The sequence below is a fragment of the Vipera ursinii genome (genome assembly GCF_947247035.1).
Source record: "Vipera ursinii genome assembly, chromosome: 1".
NCBI classification, from domain to species: domain Eukaryota; kingdom Metazoa; phylum Chordata; class Lepidosauria; order Squamata; family Viperidae; genus Vipera; species Vipera ursinii.
The window spans coordinates 182,499,196-182,513,978 of record NC_139512.1 but is presented as its reverse complement, the minus strand read 5'-3'; the positions used below and the strand labels follow the sequence as shown (position 1 = coordinate 182,513,978).

Sequence of the window (14,783 nt, the reverse complement as noted above, 5' to 3'; positions counted from 1 at the left end):
TGAGATGCTGATGCAAAGTAGATTTTGCCGATTTTTGATTGTTCTAAAATTTTGATATGTTGCCTCTTAATATGGGTTTCTTGAAGATAAATTATGTCCATTTTTAATTTTTGTAAGTGTGTAAAAATTTTCCTCCTTTTTGAGGGGGAGTTTAAGCCGTTGATGTTTATTGATAAAATCCCAATTTCCTCCATCTTTTTCAATTATATCTAGGTCTTCTAGTTGATCTTATCTGTCTCTGATCTCTTGGTCTTGTGCCCTCTTCTGAATAAGAATATGTAGCTTTGGTTTCTTTAGTCTCTTCTCTTATTCTTTGGTCGGTCTCACCTTCCACTTGCACTTCATCTTGTTTTTTGGGTTCCAAATCACCTCTCTCCAGAAAGGCTCTGTGGCTATCAAAGAACTCCAATGCTTTAAGTGGTGTATCCAGTCTATATCTTTTCGTATCCCAGTAGATTAAGATCCCTTCTGGAACCAACCATCTAAAGTTCACTCCTTTTTCAACGTTTCTTAGTTAGAAATTGGTAGTCTCTTCGAGCCTCTCTTATCCTTCTAGGGATTTGCTTAAGAACCACAATTTGTTTTTCTTTATATTTCAATGCTTCATCTCTTACTTTTCTCAGGATCTCATCTCTTGTAGCTCTTTTTAAAAATCTGACATGCACTTCTCTGGGCACCTTGTTTCTTCTAGCATAGTTGGAGTTAATGAGAAACACCTGATCAACCTCCCCTTTGATTTGTGACTTCTCCAATCCTAATAAGTCTGCCAGCATCTCTGTTATCAATTTTAAGAGATCTTCTTCCTTGTCTTCTTGTATGTTTTGGATTCTTAAAATGTATGATGCCCGCTCCATTTCTATGATCGCCAAAGAATCTTCCAGTTCTCCATTTAGTTGCATCAGTTTTTGATTTTCATCTTTCAGGTCTTCCAGTTTCTGGTTAACCTCCGTTGACTTATGTTCCATTTTTTGGATTCTTTATTGATTTTCTGCAATCATCTTTTTGAAGTTTTCCAGTTGGGAGTCTATATTATTAATTTTTTGGTTCATTTTGTCTAAGTCACTTTTCAACTCTTCATGATTTTTAGTTGCTGTAGCAGACTGAGCAGCGTTAGCATCATAGATTGTTTGTAGAATTGCTTGGGTGTCCTTCTGTTGGGTATCGCTCTTCTCCTGTTGTAACATTGTAGTAATTGGTTTCTGAAAGACTGGGCTTGCAGAGGTTGAAGCAGGGGAAGAAGAGCCTTTTTTCCCCCAAGTTTGGATAAGTTAGAGGTGCTCATCTTTGCCTTCAAGTCGTATGGTGTCTCTGCCAAATGGCCAAATTTTGTAATCCAATAGGCTCCTAATAGTTAGGAGAAGAGAACCATCAAAGTAGTAAAAACAATAAGAAAAAAAATAAAGATCCTCACCCCAAAAATGGAAGGGGAGCAAAAGAGAGAAAGAGAAAGAGAGAGAGCGCAGGCAAATGTAAAAGGAGCAAAATAGGAGGTGTCTGGAAAAATAGTAGGGCAAAAGAAAAAGGTTACCCCAAAAGCATAAAAAATGAGAAAAGAAAAGGAAAAAAAGGAATTTTTTTTTACAATTGTCAAAATTGTAATCCAGAAAATTATATTCAAAAACCAATTATAAGAATTCCAAGCTTCTCTATATTTATAATCCAAGGGAGTCAAATATCTTCAAAGACAAACTTGTTTAGGCAATATATCTTGTTAGAAGAAGACACACACCAGGCAGGCCAAAAAGACCACAGGGAGTCTTGTTTTTTGGAACAAAGTCTCCAAGGACCTTCAAAGGAATGTCTGGGCAAACAGCCAAGTTCCAGGCATAGATAACTCCATTAAGGGGGTGAGGGGTGGATGTAGTTTTCAGGTTTTGCCAGTAGATGGCATTAACTATCCATTCCCACCCTTTTTGTCGGGAGAGAAGATATGTGTGTGTGTGTGTGTGTGTGTGTGTGTGTGTGTGTATGTGTATGTGTATATATATGTGTGTTTTCTGAGGTTTTCGCAGGTGTTTGTATGTGGATCTTTGGTCATTCGGGTTTTTTCCCCGCGTAGAATTGAAGGTGTAGGAGCAACGTTTCGACAGAATCCCATCCGTCATCCTCAGGCTGGTGGCTTCTTCCTTCCCCCACCCAATCAGAGCACACCTCCACCCACAGAACACCCCCTCTGGCAGTTTAAAAAAGAGGAACAAACAGCCACTACCACATGCTTCTCCCAGAAGAAGGAAGCTGAAGCCACCAGCCTGAGGATGACGGATGGGATTCCGTCGAAACGTTGCTCCTACACCTTCAATTCTACGTGGGAAAAAACCTGAATGACCAAAGGTCATATATGGATCTTTGGTTATTCAGGTTTTTTCCCGTGTAGAACTAAAGGTGTAGGCGCAACGTTTCGACGGAATCCCATCTGTCATCATCAGGCTGGTGGATTTAGCTTCCTTCTTCTGGGAGAAGCATGTGGCTGTTTGTTCCTCTTTTTTAAACTGCCAGAGGGGGTGTGTTCTGTGGGTGGAGGTGTGCTCTGATTGGGTGGGGGTGTGTTCTGAGTGGATGGGCTGGTCTCAGCTGCCAGCCCCAGACCTGAGCTGGTGAGTTGTGCTGCTTTTGTTCGGCTTCATGTTTGTGGTGGTGCCATGTTTTTATAGTGGGTTCACTTTCAAGGGCTGGAAAAATGCTTTCTGGTAAGGATCTTGGCTTGAAGGGAGAGTAAAAGGAATTTTCTCACCCAGCTCAGCTGATGCTCTTTCAATTGCCATTCTTTTGTGTCTGCCAAACAGCTGCTAATGGCAGAACACAAGATGCGGTCCATTTTTCTTCCTGCTGGTTCCAGGGGCTCTGTTGGGACCAGCGGTCTGGCTGCCGCCTAGCCGCAGTCCTCAGACATTTGCCTGTTGGGAGCCACCTCTACAGGGTGGCATTCAGTCCATTCGGACCCACCAGCTGGTAGAATTCGGACCCAGGGGAAGAGAGAGACAATTCCCCAAGTCTGTCTTCAGCTGACATCAGTAGAGAACTCCACCAATGTCTTTTTATATCCAGTAGTGCAATATATCTGTTTCCTACCATTACCTTTAAGTTCAAGATAACCCTAAACAATGTAAGATCAGGGAACATTAAAGAACATAAAGTAGGTGAAAAAACAACAACACTTTGAAATTTTTCACTTTTTCAACACATTTCAGCATAGAGTTATTTTATCTTCATTTTAACAATACTGATAGATAAAGGATATATAATGTAATAAATATTACAAGTGTCTCCCAGTGGCTTCTGGTCAACCAATAAAAAGGAGTAGGGAAGATACTCTTTGAGGTTCATCTTGAGCGGCTGTTACTGTGAAGAAAATGAGCATATGCCTTTTCACAGTAGCCTCTCTGCTTTAGAATAGTGCTCCACCTGGGGTTAGGCCAGCAGTAACCCTTCTGACATGCAGGAAAGCTGCTAAGAGACCCGGATGTTCTAGAAATCCTTGGAAACGTCATTATATGGCATGTCCCCTCCCTACAGTAGGCAAATTATTGCTTTGGGGGTTGAGGTTTATTTTTTTCTTTTAATTCTATCTAGTTCACTTTTATATTATTGCAAGACACTCAGCACCTTTTTTAATTGAGCAGCATATAAATAACAGAAATACATTAATTTGGATTAATACCTATTTGACTCATCCTTTACCAGACTTGCAAACATCAACACTGCCATTCAAAACTGATCCCCTTCTACAATCTGATGTCAACAATCTTTTTTTCATCCAAATCTCTAAAAAATGCAACCCAGTAAAAAACAAAAAGAACATACCTAGCTGCAAATTTATAGTTCTCCATTTCTTTCTTCAAATATATATTTTTCCTCTCCAAATGCTGATTGCAAGTATAGGCATCTGGAACAAATCCAACATCTTTATGTTCAAGCATACCTCTCTGCATCAATTCATACCTAAAATTAAGCAATTGGACTTTAGTCTTTTTTTCACTCTTCTTGGTTATAAGAGCAGGAATCTATATAGCACAGCACCAAGTCTTTTTCTTGACTGTGGTTACTTTAGATGGGAGCTAATATAGTTCAGAACCACATTTCTCATGATAAGTGGAATTACCCAACAAAACAGAACTTCATGCCTTAACTGAGTACAATGAAACTACTGTTACCTCTCATTATTTTTGAGAGGTCAAGAGGAAGAACATGGATAGGAGGTATCAATCAAATATCTACTGTTATAAAAGAACAAAAGAGATATACTATAGTTTTATTGGAAGTAAAGATCAATACATATTTTGGAATAATATCTATTTATTGATCATGGCTTTCTATTGCACAGAAGATTGCCAAGATTGTTGTATTGTTTGTTGGTATTCTATCTTTATTTTTACAAGTAGCTCCAGATGGCGAACATAATCAATATTCCTCCACCCTCCTATTTTCTCCAGAACAATAAACCTGTCCGTGAGGTGGGGTGGGCTAAGAGACAGTGACTGGCCCAAGGTCACCATACTGGCTTTCATGGCTAAGGAGGGACTAGAACTCCAGTCCCCTGCTGTCTAGCATGGTGCCATAACCACTAGACCAAATCAGCTGTTTTTTACTGAATTGTACTGAATTCTAGACCTATACAGTTTGAATAAAGCAGATAAGGCAGAAGATATTTTTGATATGCTGATGGATCACTAACTAATTGAGAATAATCAGGAATTTGCATTATAGTTTGGAAAATCCCACAGAATGTATTAGACTAAGTAATTCTTGATCTTATTCAATAAAGTACTTCTTAGTGTTTTTAAGAAAGGACATAACATTAATTTGGGACTAGACTTTTCACAAGCAACAAAACTAAAATGAATTAAATAGTAAACTATAATATAAAGATTATTGAAAGGATGAATGTCTCCTTTTTCACATGTGCAAAAGTTGCCTCAACAGATTTTGACATAGCTCATCTAATGCAAATTTTTGACTCTCAGTAATAAAAACATTCTTAGTAGGGATGAAGAGGTCTGGAATTATCATGAATCCACACAATTCACACCTAAAAGCTGATTTTAGAAACATGGAAGATACCCCAATATATTAAGATGAGATGAAGATAATCTTTATTGTCATTTTTTTTTATTATGGGCACAATGGCACACATCAAAAATGAAATTTAGTTGCCCGCTCTCAAAGTGAAACACATATCTAAACATACTAAACATACTATATACAAATATGTATAGACCCATACCCCTACATATACATAACAAATAAATATTAAATACTGTCCATCTTGAATATATAACGGAAAGAGGAAGCTTGAGAGTTTACAAGGTTAATGCTGTATGGAATGAAACTATGGCTGAATCTGGATGTTCTGCTATGGATACCACAAAGCCTCCTCCCAGAAGGTAACAAGGAAAACAGGTTGTGAAGAGGGTGTGTAGTGTCCCAGACAATTTTACGACCCTGCTCAAGCAACCCTTCTGTGCTATGATCTTTTCAGCCATCATCACCACTCTCTGCACCGCCTTCCTGTCTGAAGCAGTGATGCTTCCAAACCAGACTGTGATGCTGCATGACAGGATGCTCACAATCGTCCCCCTGTAGAACGTGGTAAGGATAGGAGAAGGAAGATGTGCTTTTCTTGTGCAATGCAGAAAATGCAGATGCTGCTGTGCCCGCTTCACTAGTGTCTCGCTGTTGAGCGACCAAGCCAGCCTACTCATTAGCTGCACACCCAGGAATTTGATGCTGGTAACCATCCCCACAGGTGAATCATTAATGCACAGAGAAATGTGACTGTGCCTGCGTTTTCTGAAATCGACAATGATCTCTTTGGTTTTGCCAGTATTTAAAACAAGACTGTTTTCCTTACACCAGTTCACCAACCCCTCAACCTCCTGGCAGTAAGCTTCCACACTGTCATCATGAATAAGGCCACTACTGTTGTATCATCTGCGAACTTCACAATATGGCTGGTGGAAACCTAGCACAAAAGTCATGGGTCAACAGGGCGAACAGCAGCAGACATAGGACACAGCCCTGAGGATAACCTGTGCTCAGGAAAATGGTATTAGAGGTATTTGTTCCAACTTGCACATATTGGGGCCTGTTGGTAAGAAAATGAAGAATCCAGTTGCACAAAGCGGTGTTTAAGCCTAAAAGGCCTAGTTTGTCTACTAGATGCTGGGGAATGATGTCTTAAACGCCGAATGCCTAGAGGAAGTGTGTTCATTGGCATTGCTTCAGGAGTTGATTGCCTATTCCCATTTACTTAAATATGTGTGAAAAATGTAATAAAAATACAGTCATGGATGCAAACTACTGCAACTTAAACACTTTTTATAATCTATTTTTAATGGGCCTAGAATTTTATGCTGAGTTGAAATTTGTTCTTGAACATGAGACTATAGCTTGTTATTTCACTATCTGGTCCATGAATCAAAAAATGACATGAAATAAATCAACACTAAGTAATAAATAACACAGTTATGCATAACAAGTTTACAATATCACAGCTCAACAAATTATTATTCAGAAGACAATACAAATTCACATACAAACCATTTGGGCAAAGTTTATTTATTCCTAATCTAAACAACTACAGGTAGACTACAAATTGAGAAATAATACTGTAAAAAAGACAGTCATTGTAATAAATGAAAGCATGCTAAAAATCAATGCATCTTTTAAACATAGGTAACACTATTTCAATTTTAATCAATTTCTAAGTGGAGCCTTCACTACCAAGAAGCCCAATGCATGAGCAATATTTCTAAGTTGTTTTTCTACTTATATGTTTAAATCAATGCATAACTGCTCCAAATCATCTCAGAAATATATAAGAATAATCTGCTAAAACAGTGAAGAAAAGAAATTAACAATTCAAAATTTTAAAACAAAATCATGATAAGATCAAAACTATATAAAGTTGGGACAAGTTTTCATAGGTAGGTAGGTAGGTAGGTAGATGAGATAGACAGACAGACAGACAGCAATATTGATATATTAGAGATAGAGATAGAGAATGAGACATATAAAAACAAGAAAAAAGTCAAGAAAACAATTGGTCCACTAATGGGAGAAGATTGCAAGGAAGTGATGGGTAGCAGAGAAAGTAGAACTGCTTAATTCATTCTTTGCGTCTGTCTTCATATAAAAGGAAAAAATAGTCCAATCTACTAAAAGCAGAACCATGAAAGACAGAGCAGGAATACAAATTAAATTGGGAAGAAAAAGATAACTTTAACTTGTCTAACTTGCCTTAGACAAGTTCAAAACACCAGGACCAAATAGACTACATCCCAGAATTTTGAAGGAGATGGCAGACAACCCAAGTCCTTAGCTACATGGAAGAATACAGACAAGACATCCCCAGAGACAAAGCCTATATCCATATCATGCAGTCCACTCTGGACGGGGTGGCCACAGACTGGATGATGAACCTGCATGATTCCAATGCCCCTGATCTCCACAACTTCAACCACTTCATGTCCTCTCCGAGAAGGTGATTAAAGGACCATCTAGCTGACCGAAAAGCCTGCAAGAAGATCAAAACAGTGAGGCAAGGCAGATGCCCGGTAGCTGAATATACATGAGAATTCTGGGCCATCACCAACAAGCTGAACTGGCGAGAAAACATCCTCTTTAGCCACTTCAAAGACGGCCTAAACTACGACCTGTACAATGCTTGCCTGCCTCAAGGGTACCCATGCCGACAACATATGGTACGTCCTGGCAGAGGAAGCAGAGATCAACCTACTGAAGAGGCATTGCTGAGGAAAAACTGAGCCATTGCGCAAACCAGCAAAAACACCTGCCACAGCCAAGAAGTCTGTTTCAAATGCAGGAGAGAGAGGCATCACACCATAGAGTGCCGCTTGAAAGTCCCTCAACGCAACCCAGATTGATCACCGGCCAGAAAGTCAGGGAAGTCCCCAGCCAAGCCACGAGAACCCGCCAAGAGGGTAACAGAGGTTGTAGAGTCCCCCGCCCCTGCCAAGCATGGGCAGGGAACTCAGGCCTACACCGCAGGGGCGATGGATTCCTCGGACGACAACTCGGAGGGCGAACCCATGGTAAGTGGACCCATTGCGCCCATCCTCAAGACAGTGACTATATTAGCCCCCTCCATGCCCAAAGCTGAAAAAGTGAAAGCTCAAACAGACACTGGCTGCACCCGCTGCCTCATTAGCCCAACACTGGTGGGGAACTTGGGCATCCCGGTGAGGAGGCTGAAACAGCCAAACTCATTCAACCAGTTAGATGGTTCCATAGCAGGGGGGGTGGCAGCTACCCTAGCCATTTTACCAATCCACCTATCTCTGGGGGACCATGAGGAAGACATAACATTTGTAGTGACCTAAGGCAAGGAATGCCAAATGATCCTAGGGTAGATTGGAGGAAAGCAGAGCTCAATTTCCTGAAAGGAGACCATGCGAACTCAACACCACAAAGAGCCCTACCAAGCCCAGCAGTGGAGAAAGCGTCGGTGGGAGAGGAAAAGGGGTTGCTCGAAATACTGGAAGAATACTGAGACCTTGCTGAAGTTTTCAGCGACGAACACGTGGATGAGCTCCCTCCTCACTGACCCATGGACTGTGCCATTGAAATCAAACCCGGGGCAAACTTCCTGAAGCTCAGATTGTACTCCATGAGCTGTAAAGAGGAGGAGATGGAAAGATTAATAAATAAAAACCTAGAAAGGGGATTTATCAAAACTGCCAAGCCCAAAGTAGCCGCCCCGGTCCTCTTTAGAGAGAAGAAGGACAGCACTTTGTGCTTGTCCATGGATTACTGTGCCCTGAATGTAATAAGTGAAAGTAACCTGTACCCACTACCCCTCATGAAGGACATGTTATCCCATCTATTGAAAGGAAGAATTTTTACCAAACTAGATCTAAGAAAAGCGTACTACCGCATTAAGATTAAGGAAGGGGACAAATGGCAAACCGCACTTAATTGCCCAATGGGATGCTACCAATTCAAAGTTTTGCCGTTTGGACTATAAGAGGCCCCCACAGTATTTATGCAATTAATCAACAAGCTTCTAAGGAAGCACCTATTCAAGGGGGTCCTGATTTATTTAGATGACATCCTTATCTTCACCAAGTCCAAAAAGGAGCATGTCAACCTAGTCAGAGTAGTTTTAAAGAAACTGCAAGCTGCCCACCTATATGCCAAACTATCAAAATGCAAATTCCACCAAGAAAAAATAGACTACCTGGGTTATCGCATATCTCCCACAGGGCATCAAAATGCACCCCGAGAAGGTCACAGCAGTGCTAGAACAGGTACCACCTTGCACAAGGAAGCAATTACAAAGTTTCCTGGGTTTTGCAAAGGTTTACCCCCAGTTAATCCCTTCATTTGCCCAAATAGCCCTGCCCCTCACAAACTTGTTAAAAACGAGGGGGGAAACCTCAGTGAAACCCAGCCAGCCACTGAAATGGACAATGGAATGCCAAGTGGCATTCGAGAAGTTAAAGAGACTCTTTTTCACCAAACCCATACTGACGCACCCGGACCTGGATAAACTTTTTGTAGTACAGGCAGATGCAAGCAATGTGTGTGGAGGGCTGTACTATTACAAGAAAACGATGAAGGGGCACTGCAATCATGCACGTACACATCCAGGAAACTCACTGAGATGGAACAATGCTGGGCTGTGTGGGAAAAGGAAGAGTACACTGTGAGATGGTCATTACTTACGTGGCACCATTTTCTTGAAAGGAATAAAATCCCTTTTCAGGTCTGGAGGGACCACAAAAACTTGGAAGCACTAAAAACACCCAGAAAGCTCACTCCTAACCAAGCCCGCTGGTCCCAGCACTTTCACCAATTCTGTTTTACACTCAAACACTTGCCGGGGAGAAAGAACTTCCTGGCAAATGCACTCTCGCATGCCCCAATATAACAGCACGCGAGCCATTGGTTCTAAACCACTCATGCCCAAACTACAACTGTCAGCACCAGTAACCACCAGGGCCCAAGCTGAAATAAAGCCGCAGCTGGGTAGCCAAACCGGGATCGAATTCCAGAGAACTTTAGAAACAGATGAATGGTTCCAGAAAAATAAACACGTGTGCATGATCAAGGATAGACTGCCATGTGTGGGGGAAGTTATATATACCAACCACCCAGAGAGTCACGTTCATGCAGCTGTGCCATGATACAAAATCAGCAGGACATTTTGGATTTGTAAAAATACTACATTTAATTAAAAGGCAATATTGGTGGCCATGCATGAAAAAGGACATAGAAAATTACGTGGCCAGCTGCCCAACCTGCGCAGCTGCTAAGAGGTTGCAAGGGGAATTGCCCGAACTGCTACAACCAGTGGTGAATCCCTCGAACCCTGGAAAGAAATATCCATGGAATTTATTGTTGAGTTACCAGAAAGTAACAGAAACACTGTCATCTGGGTGGTTACACATCTGTTTTCAAAACAAGTGCACCTTATCCCTTGCCAAAAGTTCCCTACCACGAAAATTTAGCACATCTACAGATTGCATGGGGCACCCCAACGCATCATATCAGATAGAGGAGTGCAATTCACATCAGAGTTTTAGAAAGAATTTTTATCCCTCTTAGGAACCACCTAGGGACTGTCATCTAGTCATCATCCTCAGTCCAATGGATTGACAGAACATTCAAACTCAGTACTTGAGCAATACTTAAGGTGCTTTATTAATTTCCAGCAAACGAATTGGACGGACCTACTCCCTTTCACAGAAGTTGCTTACAATAATGCAGTCTACTCAAGCACAGGCTACATTCCTTTTCAAGTAGCCACCGGCCAAAGTTTCAACCCTATGCCAGAACTAACCCCAAACAAACCGGCAATCCCATCGCTGAAAGAATGGATAGCACAATTACAAAACACCTGGCCAGTGGTTAGGAAAGCCTTAGGCGAAGCTAGACAAGCACACAAAGCACGTGGATAAAAAAGAGTTGAACCTAAACCATTTGCTGTAGGAGAAATGGTACATTTGTCTACAAAGTACCTAAAATCCCTACAGCTTGGTCCAAAACTTGGTCCAAAATATATAGGACCTTTTCCAATTAAAAGAATCATAAACCCAGTAACAGCAGAATTAGAACTACCCAAGAACCTCAGGCAAATATACCCAATTTTTCACTGCAGCTTACTGAAATGAGAACAACAGTCACCCTTACGGCCAAATCCCCCACCACCACCTCCAATCATGGTTGAAGGAGAACAACACTTTGAGATAAAAGAAATCCTAGATTCTAGGAAGTATCATGGGGCAACCCAATACCTAGTAGCATGGAAACACCTTCCCTCCTCAGAGAACGAGTTGGTCCACAAGCGTCATGTCAGGGCACCCAAACTACTAAAGAAGTTTCATACAGAATATCCCAACAAACCAGACTAACCTCTATACCTGTTTAGTTTTCTCTACAGATGGATCTCTCCTATTTTTAAGGGGATCCACATCTTAAGAAAGATAGCAGGCATAATAGACAGGATCTGAGATTTCTGGCGCAGAGTGATAGATTAAAGTATCCCCAAGGAAGATGCCACCCCATAGTCCGCCTGGCCAGTATGGGATGGCCAATCATGGGAAAAGGGGAGATAACATCGGTCCGTCTCCAGTTCAAGCAGCGATGGTCGTCGGCTTCTTCACACCTTCCTCTGAGAGCGCAGAAATAAACCAGGCACTGAGGTTATATTCCTTATTTCCTCCCTTGTTCTAGCTGACAGTGTAAGGAGATAAAGTTCAGAGAGAGAGAGAGATAATGCAGGAAGGAAATTGTTACATTGTAGCAGATAGAGGACACAGAGGCAATAAACGAAAGCAAAAGGTTACATTGTAGTGTATAGAGGAAGCAGAGGCAATAAACCCATTGGCACATCCCCCCTCTCCCTTGGGAGTGTGGTAGAAGTCAGGGAAAGTTGAGATTGATTTTGGGTCAGAGAAGATAGATAGAAATGAAATAGGAATGGGTTCTGATAGACAGCATCATCACCAGATTGATTTGTAACTGGCTAATAAACTACACTCAATGTATAGTCCTCAATGGAACTATATCTTCATGGAGATCAGTATGCAGTGAGATTCCGCCTTAGGCCCAGTATTCTTCAACATCTTCATACATGATTTAGATGAGGGAATAGAATTTGTGGACAACACAAAGCTGGTAAGAATAGCCAACACCCCAGAAGATAGGTTCAAGATCCAGAAGGATCTTGACAGACTAGAACTGGGCCCTATCTAACAAAATGAAATTATACTGTAAGAAAAGTAAGGTTTTATATTTAGGCAAGGAAAACCAATTGCACCGGTACAGAATAGGTGGTACCTAGCTCAACAGCAGTAACTGTGAGAGGGTTCTAGAAATCCTAATGGACAACCACTTAAATATGAGCAAGCAGGGTGCAGCAACCGCCAAAAAAGCAAATGCACTCCTAGGCTGCATTAAGAGAAGGATATAATCAAGATCAGGTTAGGTGTTAGTACCACTTTATAAGGCCATGGTATGACCATGCTTGGAATATTGCATTGATTTTTGGTCACCGCAATATCTAAAAGATGTTGAGACTCTGAAAATAGTGCAGAGAAGAGCAACAAAGATGATTAGGGGTCTGGAGGCTAAAGCATATGAAGAATGGTTGCAAGAACTGGGCATGTCTAGTTTAGTGAAAAGGAAGACTAAGGTGACATGACAGGAGTCTTTCATTATTTGAGGGGCTGACATAAGGAAGAGGGGATCAACCTATTTTCCAAAGGACTTGAAGGTAGGACAACAATAGATGGAAACTAATCAAGAAGAGAACCAACCTAGAACTAAGAAGAAATTTCCTGACAGTGAGAACAATTAACCAGTAGAATGACTTGCCTCCTTCACAGGAAATTTTTAAGAAGTTATTGGATAACCATTTTCTTTTTTCATTATTCTGCAGCAAAGGTCCTTTGCAGAATCTTACCTCAGCAAAAGTATGGTATAGTAATCAATACAACTGCAAATAAAGGATCCCCAGATTCAAAGCCTGCCTCTTTGATGGACTTATTAGGCATACTGCAATCAGGAAAAACTGAAACTTGACTATTAAAAAATGAAGGTTGGTATTTATTAAGACCACAACAACAAGTGTAATAGGAAAATTAATGACAACCAAGCAGAGCAATCAGGATGAGAGGATTCTGATGGGTTGAAAGCTTCACCTATCAATACTGTGACCTTGGTGACTAAGAATATTAAACAAGATACCACAATTGAATTAGGGCAATCAAAGCTATCAGGAAAAAAAACTGGAGCTGATCCTTCAAAATAATGTATTTTTTACATCTGAATAGCATTGACAAAGGTTTCTTCCCTTTTCCATTCTTCCCTATCAGAGAATATTACAAATGTGTTTTTTTCTGGTGGTACACTACTATGTTTGGCTGTTTGAAACCACACAGAAGAAATCAGAGGCCAGTTTAAACTTTAGTTTTAATTCTCTTAGAGAATAGTTTCTCGTGGGACCTCTATTCACTGTGTTTCAGTATAAGTCATAACAGTTAAGTATCCTATCCACCCCTTTTTTTGAAGAATTTAAATGTCTAGTTCCAAACTCCTGCATTTATTCTCTGTAGAACAGATTTAGCAAGTTGTTGCCTTGACTGTTTTTAATTGCTCTGTTTTTTCCCTTTTATTTGAGGAACAAGCAACAGTGAAGGAAAACTGCAAACATCACTGTAATAACAGATGATATTTTTTTAATAGCTTCAAGATAATAAGGTCACACTTTTGCATGAAAATCTCCTATTTTCTTGAAACATTACAGGGTTTATCCACAAAGAATCATGGCTACAACATTTAATTCAGTCAAAGAAACCATTCCTTAAACTAGATCCTCCAAGGCCCTGTATCAGATCTGCTTTCAAAAGCAACAGTAAAAAACTAAAGCCAGTGGCATATTATACTATAAGCAAATTAGGTGTTTGCTTAGGATCTTGCAAAGAGGGGGCAGCCTTTTCTAGCCCCACATTTGGTACAAAATTTTAAAGCTACTCCTGGAGATGGGGGATGGAGTGCCCTCTGCACGCTCTCAGAAATAATTACAATATTTTCTTGGTAATATTTAAAACATTGTGCTGAAAAGAAACAAAGACATTTTAAATACCATATTTTCCGGCGTATAAGACGACTTTTTAACCCATGAAAATCTTCTCAAAAGTCAGGGGTTGTCTTATAGCTGGGTGCTGAAACTTTAGGGACAGGGCTGGCTGGAAAACCTGGAGCGGATCTCCCATTTGGTCTGCGCAGGGAAAGTGGGACCAATTGTAGAAGAAGCTGCAGTCTGTGATTTTTTACAGGCTGGGGTCTGGGCGTCTTTCCTTCTAAAGTTGAAGAGCAGCTGCAGTCTATCTCAACTTGAAAGGCAGGTGGGGAATGCAGCACTCAGAGCAGCTGCTTAGCTCTAAGGACACATTTGACTCAGGAACTGGGCGGGCTGGCTGGAAAACCTGGAGCGGATCTCTCATTTGGTCTTTTTTTTTTTAATCCCATTTATATCCCGCCCTTCTCCGAAGACTCAGGGCGGCTTACAATTTAAAGCACAAATCAATGTGCTTAGCAATAGCCTTCATTCTATGTATATGCCTGCTTATTAGGGCTTTCACCCCCCCCCCAAGCAGCATTATTACAAAGTCAGCTTATTGTCCCCAACAATCTGGGTCCTCATTTTACCTACCTCGGAAGGATGGAAGGCTGAGTCAACCTTGAGCCTGGTGGGATGTGAACCTGCACTAATTGCAGGCAGCTGGTGTTACTTAAGGCTCTGCGCAGGGAAAGCTTTA

The 14,783-nt window shown here is 41.0% G+C and overlaps 1 protein-coding gene across 1 annotated transcript in view; it reads right to left on the bottom strand.

The window, feature by feature from the left end:
* SPAG16 (sperm associated antigen 16) overlaps window positions 1–14,783 on the bottom strand; it is a gene marked incomplete at its 5' end in the record, with an annotated part of 332,741 nt that overhangs the window by 296,652 nt on the left and 21,306 nt on the right. The window contains one exon of the mRNA XM_083354597.1: window positions 3,802–3,939. Coding sequence (XP_083210723.1) covers window positions 3,802–3,939 — 138 coding nt within the window. The remainder of the gene's footprint in view (window positions 1–3,801; window positions 3,940–14,783) is intronic.